Source organism: Callorhinus ursinus, unplaced genomic scaffold, assembly GCF_003265705.2.
Source record: "Callorhinus ursinus isolate GAN/ISIS: 27379988/994484 unplaced genomic scaffold, GSC_fseal_2.0 scaffold7, whole genome shotgun sequence".
NCBI lineage: Eukaryota > Metazoa > Chordata > Mammalia > Carnivora > Otariidae > Callorhinus > Callorhinus ursinus.
The window spans coordinates 25,590,017-25,604,006 of NW_027397069.1; the positions used below are offsets into that span (position 1 = coordinate 25,590,017).

General features: G+C 35.3%; 1 protein-coding gene across 11 annotated transcripts in view; it reads left to right on the forward strand.

Moving 5' to 3' along the window:
- Positions 1-13,990, forward strand: part of MYCBP2 (MYC binding protein 2) — a 262,416-nt gene that overhangs the window by 162,244 nt on the left and 86,182 nt on the right. For all 11 annotated transcript variants that reach the window (XM_025874720.2, XM_025874721.2, XM_025874722.2 and 8 more), the window contains 6 exons: positions 1,147-1,362; positions 5,408-5,463; positions 8,227-8,342; positions 11,309-11,406; positions 12,094-12,210; positions 13,107-13,247. In XM_025874720.2, the coding sequence (XP_025730505.1) occupies positions 1,147-1,362; positions 5,408-5,463; positions 8,227-8,342; positions 11,309-11,406; positions 12,094-12,210; positions 13,107-13,247 (744 nt within the window). The remainder of the gene's footprint in view (positions 1-1,146; positions 1,363-5,407; positions 5,464-8,226; positions 8,343-11,308; positions 11,407-12,093; positions 12,211-13,106; positions 13,248-13,990) is intronic.

Sequence of the window (13,990 nt, forward strand, 5' to 3'; positions counted from 1 at the left end):
TATTTGGGTACATCTTTCCTGAGACATTAATTAATAATGACATTTTAGAGCATACTGTAATGCATAAAATGAATCCATTATGATATAATTAATGTAAATATCTCATTTAAAACTTTTATTATATTTCTAAAAAAATGTATATGGAATTAAAATTTATTATAAGCGATTCCCCAGCTGCCCCCACCCCCTCAAAGATGTGTTGTTACAAAGTGATTTGGTTGTTTGAAGCTTAGAATTGATTGAGCCACGAAATCCTGTTCACTCCCAGAGTAGTTTATAAAAAGAAAGCGGAATAACTATCATTCTACAATATCTCGGTATTCTTAGAGTATAAAATTGTTTAGTGATTTACTTCAAGGTTCATAGTACATAGGCAAATGTACTTTTGATGCTAATTTACTTAGAGTAAATGTAGTTGTTTAAAGAAAGATTAAATCAAAATATATGTATAAAAATAATGGCTGTAATTTAAAAAATCAAGTGTCTTTAAATTTGAAAGTGTTTACTTTTTATCTTTTCCCCTTTTTTTCTTTTTATTACATTCAAAGTTTAAAGCTTTTAATGATGGCAATGCACATAAGCTGAAGAATTTTACTTCATACCTTTAAACTCCTGTGTTTTAAATATAAGATGGATTTGTAATATTCCCAGGGCATTATATCAGTCCAAATTTCTTTTATTATATGTTATTTTTTAAGTCTTATCAATGGAGTACATTTTCTTCTGCACAATAGTACAGCTAAAATTGAGATTAGTGCTTTAAAATATGTGGAGATTGTGGGAAAGTATACTTGAATTACCTAATAAGGTAATTTAATGTTATCCCCTGCAAGAATTCAAGAATTTGGTGTAGATTCCTTCTACTGTCCTGTACTTTATGAATAGTGGCATTTATTTTTATTTTATGTTTTGATATCTATGATTATTTGTTCCAAAAATCAAGGCCTCTTTTACATGGTGCATTCCAGATTCACATTGTGGAACTATCTTGAAGTCATTCTGCACACCTTTGAAAGGAATGCCCAAGACAGACCAAGTGGTCACATAAAATTTATGGAGTTGTGGGTCCGTACTTGTTAATTGTTTCTTTGAATGTGTCATGGACAATTATATAGTAATAGTATTTGGTTTTTATAATATGGTTAGGTGGAAGTGAAAGCCGTTCCTGTTTCTCAGAAAAAAACATCTTTACAACAAGAGCAAGTGAAAAAACCTCAAAGGATCCCTGGCAGCCCTGCAATAGCGGCTGCACCTTCTAATACTGATATGACTTTTGGCGGGCTGGCATCACCAAAGCTGGATGTTTCCTATGAACCGATGATAGTGAAGGAGGCTCGGTATATTGCCATTACCATGATGAAGGTAATTTATTTCACTCATCAGAAAAGTTTTATTTTCCACCATTTATTAACTTAACAGACATTTCAGTGATCCAAACACAGACACAAAATTACAGATCTAGAGAGCTATTGATAGATACAAATTTGGAATTTTTTTTTTTTAGATGATTTCTTTTCCTCCAAAGAGGATTTTCATTTTTTTTTTTTTTTGGCAGATGCCTAGGGGGGATTCCAGTAATAGATCAAGTTAATTCAATCAGAGATTGAGATGGTTGAAAACTCAGTTTCATTTCCTGCAAAAGTATTTGTCTATCTTCAATTACCATTTCTCCCACCTAGGACATAGCCCTTCAGGAATTCAGTTTACCTAGGCCCCCTTCGATTTTGGGGTTCTCTCACATGCCAGCCTCATGTCTTTGGGTTTTCTCCTTCTTTGGGTTTTTTTTTTTTGCTCTCCAGTGCCTTTAGACAGATTTTTAAAAATATTTTGTGCAGCATTTTTAGTTCTCTTCAGAGGCAACACTGGACTAAATTAGCAGGTTGCGCATTAGCTAAAGCAGGAGTTAGGAATTGTGCCAGTAACAGAGAGCAGTGGTGAGCCACTGAAGGCTTTCAGTTAGAAGAATGGCACAGTTAGATTTGTGTTTTATAAAGATCATAGTGGAATATGGAGAATAATTGGACAAATGATCAAGAGGTATGGTTAGGTTTAAGTCCCTTTAGGAGACTGTTGACTTAATGCGGTGAGATGTGCTAATCCCTTGAACTAATGAGAATAGATTCAAAAGATATTTAGTATCAGTAGGACTTGGTGGCTGAAGAGGATAAAGAGAAAGAGGTAAGAATTAAAAGGTGAAATTCACAGTTTGACCTTAAGTAGTAAGATTGATAGTGGAGAAAGAGCAGGTTTTGGTTGAGGAAGATAATATTTTTGGGTGTGATGAGTTTTAGATATCTCTGAAATATCCACGCGAAGATATGTAAAAGGAAGTTGGTTGTACAAACCTGAAGTGATCACAGACCTTACCTGAAGAAAAGAATTTGAGAATAATTAGCACTGGATTACTCATGATATCATGGAAGCAGATGATACCTATCTTCCATTTTGAGTGAAGGGAGAAGTTCCAGGGCAGGATCCTGAGAAACACCAATATTGGTGATTCTCAAACTTTTGTCTACATCAAAATCACCTGGAGCACTTATTTAAAAAGGAGATTTTCCAATAATCTGAAGATTGAGATTCAGTAGGTCTGGAGAGAGGTTCAAGAATTTGCAACTATACAAAGTGATGATTCAAATTCAAAACCTACATTTTGAGAGACAATGATTTACAAAGTAGGTAAGAGAAAAGAAAAAAAAGAAAAAAAGAAACATTGATAATATTAGCCAAAGAGGTAAGACATTAAGCTAGGACCAGCATTTACTTTTTGCCACTTTCCCCCCACTTAATGTACAGTAACTCATGTAATCCTCACAACAGCCCTATAAATTACTGTTTTTATTCCCATTTTACGTACGTGGAAACTAAAGCACAGAGAGAGCTTAAGTAACTTGTTCACACAAGTGGCAGGGAGTCTGACTCCATATTTGATTTTCCTGCCGACTTCCTTACAGCATGTCTTGAAAGAGCAGTTTGGGAGGGGTTAACAAAGTTATGCTGCAGAAGGATCTAGCAACAATGAATTCATCAGTGATCTTGGCAGTAGCATTTTTAAAGGCATCATAGATTGGAAGAATTTATAGATGGAGCAGAAGTGAAAATAAAGACAAAATGAGTAGATTAAGTCTTTCAAGATATTTGGTTCTAAGAAGAAACAGCAGAAATGGAATTGACTGAAGGCTTTAAAGTTTGGGATGAGTAGAGAAGGACTTAGACGTTTTAATACTGATGAGGAGACAGTCCAGAGGAAAGAAACCAGGAAGATAGTCTGAGAAATGAAAATAGAGTCTAGAGCTCCAGACTCTTTATAAGGGAGGGGTGGGCCTTAAGTAGGAGGATCACCTCTTTCACCCTACAGGAGAGGGAAAAGAAAAGTAATTAATACAGATACTTGTTAATTTGTAAGTTGTGCAGCCAAAAGATTTATTATGATAGTAGTTATATGGGGTTTTTTTTTTAAGATTTTATTTATTTATTTGACAGAAAGACGCGGTGAGAGAGGGAACACAAGCAGGGGGAGTGGGAGAGGGAGAAGCAGGCTTCCCGCTGAGCAGGGCGCCCGATGCGGGGCTCGATTCCAGGACCCTGGGATCATGACCTGAGCCGAAGGCAGATGCTCAACGACTGAGCCACCCAGGCATCCCAGTAATTACACGTTTTAAGTTGGATTAGGAGTGATGAATGTCAGAGTCAAGATTTTAAAACAAAGGGGGAAAAAGAAATATTCATTATGGAGAATGAAAGAGAACTGATGAGAAAAGAGTTATCATCCATCCTTGAAGAATCGAATGAAATTGGACATCCTGTATTATTAACATTGCAGTGTGTGTTGTATGAACATGGGTAAGGTAATCATTTGGATTGATTCAGCATTGAAGTTTTGCCAGATAGCTCCACAGATGAGTAGTGTGAAAAGGGAATTCAGCAGATGGTGCTTAAAGAAAGGACAGTGGAACCTAATTGGTTTGGACAGGATGATCGATGAAGATCCAGAGAGAGGGAATTGGGATGAAAAGGACTAGTAATCTAAGAATAGATACAGTAGGAGTCACTGAGGCAGAAGACTGTAAGCAGGCCCTTTTGTTGTGATTCCAAGAAAGAACAATTCTGCAGAATGTCACAGGTCTGTGACTTTTGTTAAGTTTGTTGAGGTTGAAGAATTGAGGGAACTGAAAAGCTGGAGTTTTGGATGACTCATCCACTGACTTAAAGAATTTGAAGATAAACATTCTCATTCATTTCCATTTTTATTTAAGGATCTACTTTTTGGTCCCCTTACCTCCCTAATCATTCTTTTAGTTTCCTATGAACATGCTTCAATTTGTGTAATTTCTTTTGAAAATCTGGTTACCAGAACTGGATGCAGTTTTTCAAGACTATTCTGAGTAGCCTAGGGTTAGAGCATTTACAGAATACCATTCCCACACTGTCTCTGAGATACCAATGCATGTTCCAGGAAAGGGATTTTCTTGTATCAGCCATTCACACCTACTCTGTGCTACTCAGCAGTCAGCCAAATATTGTGGAGGATGGGAAAATGAGATATGATCTATTCTTTCATTAGTAAATTTAGTATGTGTTTTGAGGGAAAATGGTGGAGTGGAAAACACATTGTGCTGGGAATCTGGAACCCTGGGTTTTCCTGCTAGACCTAACCTTAAGCAGCATATTTCTCATTTGTAACTTTTAGTAGGTGAAGACAGCTAGATCTCTTCTAAATCACATTCATGAAAATAGAAGTATGGGAGAAAGGAAGGAGGCTTCTGAGTGGTATGGGTGTGCCTCTCTTTACTCTAAGCAGAGTAGAAGTTAGAAGTGAATGAGCAGTTGGAGAACTTTACCTGAACTTTGAAAGATAATGATCAGTTTGGCAGTGTTGCAAGAATACAAAAATATTGGGAATAACGTAACTAGTTTCAGGGACCTACAGTCCATTTTTGTCTTTACATTTCACCATAATTTTTTCCAGACTTTTTTGTTCCTTTTATTAAGAAACAGATTGTTCTCCAGGTCCAGTTGCAGCAATCTTTATATAATGGATTCATATCCTGTTTTGGTTATGTGAATTGCAAATCCTCTTCTCCCAGGTGAAGGCTTATCCTTGCCCTTTATTTATAGTGTCTTTGGGAAAAATCTAAAATTTTAATGTACTCAGAAGATTTTTTTTTCCCCTCTAAATTTGTTGATGGTTTGTTTGTTACATTTGGGTCTTTAACACACCTAGAATTTATTTTTGTAAAGGGTATGATGCAGGTAATTGAGTTTTTCTTTTACTCCTATATGGAGAACCAGTTGTCTCAGGACCATTTATTGATGTCTTATCACTGCCTTAGGAATGTTTCTAATGAGTTACTGGTCTTGATGGAATTTCTTACTTTACTGGATTCTTACTGGTCTCTCTTTAAAGGTTTATGAAAATTACTCATTTGAAGAACTGCGTTTTGCATCACCAACTCCTAAAAGGTAAGGATCATTTTTGCAACACATAGCCAAGACATGTATTGTCAACTGCTTGCAACTAACATCACCCTGCATTCCAACTTTATTTTCCATAAGTAGATATTTTATAGCATTTTTTATGTTCAAGTAGAGATTTACCACAGATTTTATAATGCATAGATTTACAGATAGAATATATTATATTCAGTTGCAAAGATAGAATATATTATATTCAGTTGCAATACTGCCAATATGTTATATAATACTAAGATACTAGAGAAAGGATAATTAGTATCTAAAAAGATATATATTGGCTTCTTTAGAGTTGTTTAGTTTGTTTTTTCAGGATTTTTTTCCTTCTCTCCTTTACCTAATGAGTTACGGAGCGATTTCAGTACATGTTGTACTTGTAATTTTAGTTCTGAGGTCTTAACTTTTCAGCCCTTGAGTAGTTTTAACTCCAGATTTGAGCTGATTTTTTGACTTACTATTTTATTTCCTTGTTAGGAGAAGTGCTTTTGGAAGCCTTGAAAAAAATTATTAGATGGATTGTACCTTGTAGAGGCTACTACCTCCATAAAATTTAGAAAAAACTCCAAAGTGGACCTAAAAAAAATTCTTACACATTTCATTATGTCACATATCACATGATTTATTAGAAATTAGCAGGTTACTGTGAATTTATTCTGACATGTATTCAAAATAGAGTTTTAATGCATAATGTAGAAAGTTTTCTATAAAAATAGCCAAGTTTTGAGAATGTATCTTTATCTAGAAATAGGGAATTAACATTCTGTCTCAGGCTTAATTTTAGTTACAAAATGTCCATACAATGGAAGCATATGATTTTTATAAAATAAATATGAACTATACATTTATAACATGTTAAATAAGAAAAAAATGGCCATTTGCCAGTAAATAGTTTTTCATATACATTAGGCATTTTAAACCTAATTAAAATAGTCTCATCTAAGTAAATGCATTATTTATTCAGCAATACTATTAAGCATTTGCTGTGTGAAAGACATACAGGCTCTGGGATACTTTTATGAACAAAATAGACAAGGTACTGGTTCTTATGATATTTACATTCCTGTAGAGAAACAAACTATAAATAAGTAAACAAAATAGGAATAATTAAGTAAGGGGTTTTTTGATAGTGATGGGGATAGGACAGGCCACCAAAGTATTGGGTGACAGGAGAGGCCTGTGTGAGGAGGTGTTTACTGATTGGAAAGCTGGATGGTAGTTGGCTGTGGTAAGATTTGGAGGAAGTTCGTTCTAGGCAGAGAAAGAAGTTTGTTCTAGGGCGGATGGAGCTTGATGTCTCTGAGGAACCAAAAGAGTGGTGCAGGAGAGTAGTGAGCAAGAAGGAAAATGGGTGAGGGTGACATCAGAGAGCAGGATAGTAGTATGGGGGTTGGCCACCTTAGACCTGCAGACCATATCAGGCCCGTTTTTGTAAATAAAATGATGTTAGAACATAGGCTTACTCATTAGCTAAGTATTGTCTGTGGCTACTTTTCGCCCCACAGTGGTAGTTAAGTAGTGTGACAGAGACTATTTGGCACAGTAGACTAAAATATCATTACTGAAAATGTTACTGACCTCTGATGTAGAATATCATGATTTCTATGGGGTCTAAAAGTCTGAGAAATGAGCGGGCGTCTTTTCTGTTTTGTTGGGTGCTGGGGTGAGAAATAAGAGTTCTCTGGATATGTTAAAGATGCCAAGATGTCTCCTGGTTATCAAAGTGGGGATATTTCAGTTTGAAATACAGGGGAGAAATGAAATTTGGAGTCATCTACATAGAGATGGTATTTAAAACTGAGGAATGGATAAATGATCAACTAGAGAGATGCTATTGAACGAAAAAAGAACTAGACCCAAACCCTGTGAAATGTCCATAAATTAAGGGGTGGTCAGAAGAAGGAGAACCAACAAAACACTAAAAAACAGTGGCCAGTGAGGTAAGAGAAAAACTAGGAGAATGTTGCAGAAGCAAAAAGAAGTTATTTCAAGAAAGTAGGAGCTGTCAAGTATCAAATGCTACTGAGAGATTGCTGAGGATGAAGGAATGACCATTGAATTTGGGGTCATTGGTGACCGACAGAAGCAATTGCAATGAAGTGCTGGGAACATAGGCCTAACTAGGATAAGTTGTGGAAGAGAACTGGAAATGAAGAAATGGGAGAGGGTGATTGTAGACCATTCTTTAGATTAAAGTTTTGATATAAATGGGAAAGGGACATGAGACCTTATTAGAGATGGTCTTATGACACATCAAGGAGTGTTTAAGTTGGGAGATTCTGAAGTTTGTGTAGAAACGAGATGGAAATAGAGATGATTCAGTAAAGTGGGAGAAATTGATGCATGAGAGTGAGCAAGGTGATTACAGCATGGATGTGTTGAGGGAATGAGATTCACAGCACAAATGAGGGGGCTTGCTTTAAATGAGTGCCAAGGCACTTTTTGCATTATAACAGGATAGAAGGTAGAGAAATAGAAAGTAGGTTTATTAATCTGATTGCAACTCTGGGTTTGTATCTAATTCTGTTTCTCACTGAAAAAAAGATCATGATCCTCTGAGAGTGTGGAAGAAGGGTGATGGAGGTTTGAGGAGAGGAAAAAAAATGAAATTGTCATTTTGGAGGGTAGGAACACATACTGTGGCAGGACAATAGGATTGCCATCCATTGTAATAATACAGTTAGAAATTATCTTAATGATGTCGTCAGCTGTTTAACCAAAAGTAAATTTTCCAATATTCATCTTGTTTCTTTTCAGACCCAGTGAGAATATGCTGATCCGTGTCAATAACGATGGCACTTATTGTGCAAATTGGACTCCAGGGGCTATTGGACTCTACACTATTCATGTGACCATTGATGGCATTGAAATAGGTATTCTTTTTTAAGTTATGAGTTACTTAGTGCAAACAATCAGAATCAGAATTGTCTTTCTGTTCTAGTTTTCTCCTTAACTTATATTGTAGACACATGGACAGGTTTCATTACTTATTTGGGTCTTCATTTCCTCCTTTACAGTGAGTACTTAATTAGTGCATTCATAACATCTCAAAATTTTGTGATAATTTATGGTATCATTATAGCGCTCATGACTCCTTCCCTCCATTCTCTAATGTGACTGGTCAAGTATGATCTCCTCTCTGTTGCTAAATTATAACCATGGGCATCCTCATCTCCCCTCATGGTCTGTCTGCCTTTCCATAGAGCAGAGACCATCTCATTCATCCTTGTATCTAGATCAGTGCCTGGCACATAATGGCTGCTCAATAAATACCTATTGAATGAATGAATTTTCTGTATCCACCACTAACTCTGAAAAGTATATTGCTTTTCCTTTGGGTGTTAATCTTTTCCTTTACTATTCATGTCATAGACAACAATAAAACAAGAAGGCTTTAGTAAGTGTTTATCAATATAAATTCCTTGTAACACTGATTCCTGATGCTTTTCAAGAGAAAGGGCTTCTTTGATGAGGTAGATTCGGAAAACCTAAAACTCTCATCTTAGACATTCATACAACTCACATTAACATAGAAGGGATTCTAAAAGCCCTGAAATTAAGAATCTTGTCTAACTTTGTTTAACCCTTATCCTGAGACCTTTTGCTGTAGGGAAGAGGGAGTGAAGGTAGAGATAAAAGCAATACTGATTAACATTCCACCAAAATACCCTTTGAAGAACTCTGGTTTAGTAGTTTGTTTTTACAGTGAAGGTAAAGAGGAACTTTATGTAACTGTATAGAACATGCATTAATGTAACTGTATATAATCAGATAGATATATCACATTCCCCTGTTCCAGAGGCCTTTATCCTCAGTCTTTGCTGCACTCTTCTTTATTTCAACATCTCCATAAAGCCTTTAGTTCAGCGAACTTTAGTTGGTTCTGAGCAAAACATTGTTCTAGGTAAGACAGTTCCTCAAGTGTTAACAGTTACTGATGATTGCCTGATAAAATGGTCAAACAAAATCACATGAAGTAGAATATAAGTAGTGATACATGAAAAGTACAAATTATAAGAATTCAAAGTGGAGGTAGTCAAGAATGGCTTAATTTTCACTAATGGCTGAAGAAAACTGATACAAGGTAGATAAGAAAAATCCACTTATATTTGTTTTTTGAAATGAAACTGAAGAAAATGATTCACATTAACTTAGCATCATTTTCTGTCCTACCTTTCAAATTTAACTTTTTCCCAGGGTGACCAAACTGTCAGTAGGCTGGGATCTTGCTTGACCCTAGGCAAGGACAGATAATTCATTAGAATAACGATGCTATTAATAGCTAATATTTATTGAGCGCTTAATTATGTCTACATTGTCTTATGCACACCTTATGTGTTAAATCGTCTCATTCTCACAATAGCTCAGCAAGGTAGGTGCTATTCTCATTCTCATTTTATAGATAAAAACATTGAGGTACTGAGAGACAGACAATTAGCAGCAGATATGGGAACAACCAAAACAGTCTAACATGAGAACCCCCCCCCCCCAGCTTTTAACTACCATGCTGTGCTGCCTACTGGCTAGAATGGTGATTGGTGTCACTCAAGTTATAATCTGAAGCAGTGAGCTGGCACAGCCATCTGATGTGAGCTAACATTTAACTTCACAAGGGTTTCTTGTTTTCTTTATATATTTTTTCAGTATCATTTCATAGATAGGGAATAGGGACCCCTTCTCTTTTCCTTGAACCTCTGAGACACTCATTTGGAATCCTAAGGCCATTTTTCAAATATTTCTTTTTTTTTTAAGTTTTAATTTAAATTCCAGTTAGTTAACACAGTGTAATATTAGTTTCAGGTGTACATTATAGTGAGTCAGCACTTCCATACACCACTCAGTGCTCATCACAACAAGTGCACTCCTTAATCACCCTCACCCACCCACCTCCCCTATGGTAACCATCAGTGTGCACTCTTGTTTCTTGGTTTGCCTCTCTCTCTTTTGTTTAGCTTTTGTTTGTTTTGTTTCTTAAATTCCACATATGAGTGAAATCATATGGTATTTTTCTTTCTCTGACTTATTTTGCTTAGCATAATACACTCGAGCTCCATCTGTGTTATTGCAAATGGCAGGATTTCATTCTTTTTGATGGCTGAGTAATATTCCATTGTGCATACGCACCACCTCTTTATCCATTCATCTGTCGATAGACACTTGTGCTGTTTCCATAATTTGGCTACTGTAGATAATGCTTCCATAAACATTGGGGTACATGTATCCCTTTGAATTAGTATTTTTGTAGTTTTTGGGTAAATACCTAGTAGTGTAATAGCTAGATCGTAGGGTAGCTCTATTTTTAACTTCTTGAGGAACCGTCATACTATTTTCCAGAGTGGCTGCACCAGTTTGCATTCCCACCAGCAGGGCAAGAGGGTTCCCCTTTCTCCACATCCTCACCAACACCTGTTGTTTCTTGTGTTGTTAATTTTAGCCATTCTGACAGACATAAGGTTTTATTATAGTTTTGATTTTTGCTCTTGTTTTAAGTTTTTATTTAAATTCTAGTTAGTTAACATGTAGTGTAATATTAGTTTCAGGTGTACAATATGTTGATTCAGTACTTCCATACATCACCCAGTGCTCATCACAAGTGCCCTCCTTAATCCCCATCACCTGTTTAACCCATCCCCACACCCACCTCCCCTCTGGTAATCATCAGTGTGTTCTCTATAGTTAGGAGTCTGTTTTTTTAGCTTTTAAATATTAATCACCTTAAAAAGAATTTAAATATTCATTTTATTTGTTTAAAATAGTCTGTGAATGTCCATAAGGTTAGGTTTAACAATCCTTCCCCCTTGTATTCTTAAATGTTACAGTTCCCTTCCTTTTCTTACAGATGCTGGCCTAGAAGTTAAAGTAAAAGACCCACCAAAAGGGATGATACCACCAGGAACTCAGTTGGTCAAACCAAAGACTGAACCTCAACCAAATAAGGTTAGGATAGAATGAAATAAGAATCTGAATTGGTCAGAGATTTATTAATTTTATTCACTGATGCTCCAAGGTGGTCATCGAACATTTAATATTTTAGTTAATTGATTTCAGTATTTGAATTTTAAATATCCCGAAATAAATTTGAAGAGTATTTTTTGGTAATTCTAATCATTTCTAAATTGTAGAACCTGTACTTTTAGGCTTCTTTGTATAATGCTGTAGTAATTTATAGGCCTTGTGTACTTCTGTTACTGAAAATTTACAATTAACAAAAATTTTACTGAAATTAAGTACATAAAGTTGGCAGGGAAAGTATCCTATACTGTTAAAAGAAAAAATAATTTCCTAACATCTAGAAAGTAAGTATAGGGATTTTGGTAAACTATTAAAAAGGAAATATTGGTAATAGAATTTGTGTCATATCTTTCTAAAAAGAAAAAAAATGGGTCTTTTCTCCTTTTTATCATATGTCTTCAGAGTTTAGAAAGGAAATTATAAATATGTACTTTTAATACTTTTAAAATTCTGTTATAAATAAACCAATGTTACTTGCACAGGGAAACCAACTGCAAATAATTTTGGAAACTTTCTCAGAATTATAATACTCTCAAATCTGTTCAATTTTCTTATTATTTATAAGATCTCTATTCTATGGTTTTCCATCTCAGCTGTCTTTGCCTTTCCCAGGTTCGAAAATTTGTGGCCAAGGACAGTGCAGGACTCCGTATCCGTAGCCACCCTTCCCTTCAAAGTGAGCAGATAGGCATAGTAAAAGTCAATGGAACTATCACTTTCATTGATGAGGTAATTTGTAAAGAAACACTTGGTAATAAGTTTTGGACTGAAAGTTTTTGCATTGTTTGCATGATAATAAGGTTACTAAATTTTCTGCTAGTATGTTTTAATTGGTTTGGATAATGTTTGGAAAATTGTTTTGTGGGATGTGTTCATTGAGTTTCAAACATTTTATTTTCTTTATCAATAAAATAAAATTATATTTAAAAACAAATAAATAAAATTATATTTTTAACCTGAAAGAAAATTAACAACTAGAACCTGGGGGCGCCTGGGTGGCTCAGTCCGTTGAGCGTCTGCCTTTGGCTCAGGTCATAACCTCGGGGTCCTGGGATCGAGCCCCCCCATTGGGCTTCCTGCTCCGCGGGGAGTCTGCTTGTCCCTCTCCCTCTTCCACTCCTCACTGTTCATTCTCTCTCTCAAACCAATGAATAAAATCTTTAAAAAAGAAAACAAACAAAAAAAAACAGAACCTGTATAAATGCTGAAAATGAGTACAGTTCTTAAATATTTTAAGTATTGTTTTTAAATATGTTTAAAACACATATTTGGACAGCATATTTTTCTATTAATACCCACTAAGTAACTTCTGATTATTGAAATCTAAATTGAGGGGAGGGAAGAATTTATGTTCTTTTGAGAAACAAACATTTTATGTTTAAACTCTCTTAATATGTGATTTCTTTGTGCTTTTACTCCTTTTACTATCTTACCTTGTGAATTACCACATTGCTTGTCATTCTTAGCTGCTTTTTCCTTAAAGTTTTTCTCTTACTTACCTCCTGCGAAAACTAGATGCTTAACCTTCACGTCCACCGTTTGCCTGCTCTGTAGCCTTTTAGCCCTTGCTAGCCTCATAGGACTTACGGGTGGGCATGGCTTGTTTTCACTGCTTATTTCCATAGATCCACAATGATGATGGGGTATGGCTGAGACTGAATGATGAGACAATAAAGAAGTATGTTCCTAACATGAATGGTTACACTGAAGCCTGGTGCCTGTCCTTTAATCAGCATCTCGGCAAGAGTCTTCTAGTCCCAGTTGACGTAAGTAAAAGGTGGTTTTAAAAAGCATAATAGGTACACTCTGTCCTCACTACAGGGCTTTCTTTAATTAAGGCTTTTCAGTTCTGAGGTAAACCACAACTAAATAACTTTTATTTTAAAAGTGCTTGAATTCATAAGTCTTAATTCTTCTGTGTAATGAAGGTGGAGTTTGGCAAGACTAAGGACTTTAGTACATATTATGATCCATCACAGGCAGGAGATAGTAAAATAAAACTAGGCCTATGGAATTCCTTTCTAAGAGGTAGAGAAGTTTTTATATATTTTTTATTTTTTTCCTTTCTTATTCATACGACTGTTTGGAATCAATTCAAAACTAAAAATTGTGAATTCACTATTATTATACATTCAAAAACACATATAATGTATTTCTTTTGTATGTTGGCATTTCGTAATTAGTTCTCTGTGTTTTGTCTAAGTTTGACTCTTTTCTTTCTTGGCTTATAATACTATTATGTTATAATACTATCGTGTAAAAATAAGAAGGATTTTTTTAGTCTTTTTAGTGGTGTTATAATGTTCTAGTTGAAGCTAAATCCTAGTGCCAGAGAACTCATCAAACCTCGTTGACAAATGCAGTAGAGTACTTAGAGCCAGTGTCCATAAATTGCTGTAAATATAATAGTAACCCATAGCTCTGTTTATAATTTAAACAGAAATACATGATTTTTCTTCCTTTTCATCACCATCAAATGTATGTACTCCTTATGACACTGTTCATAAAT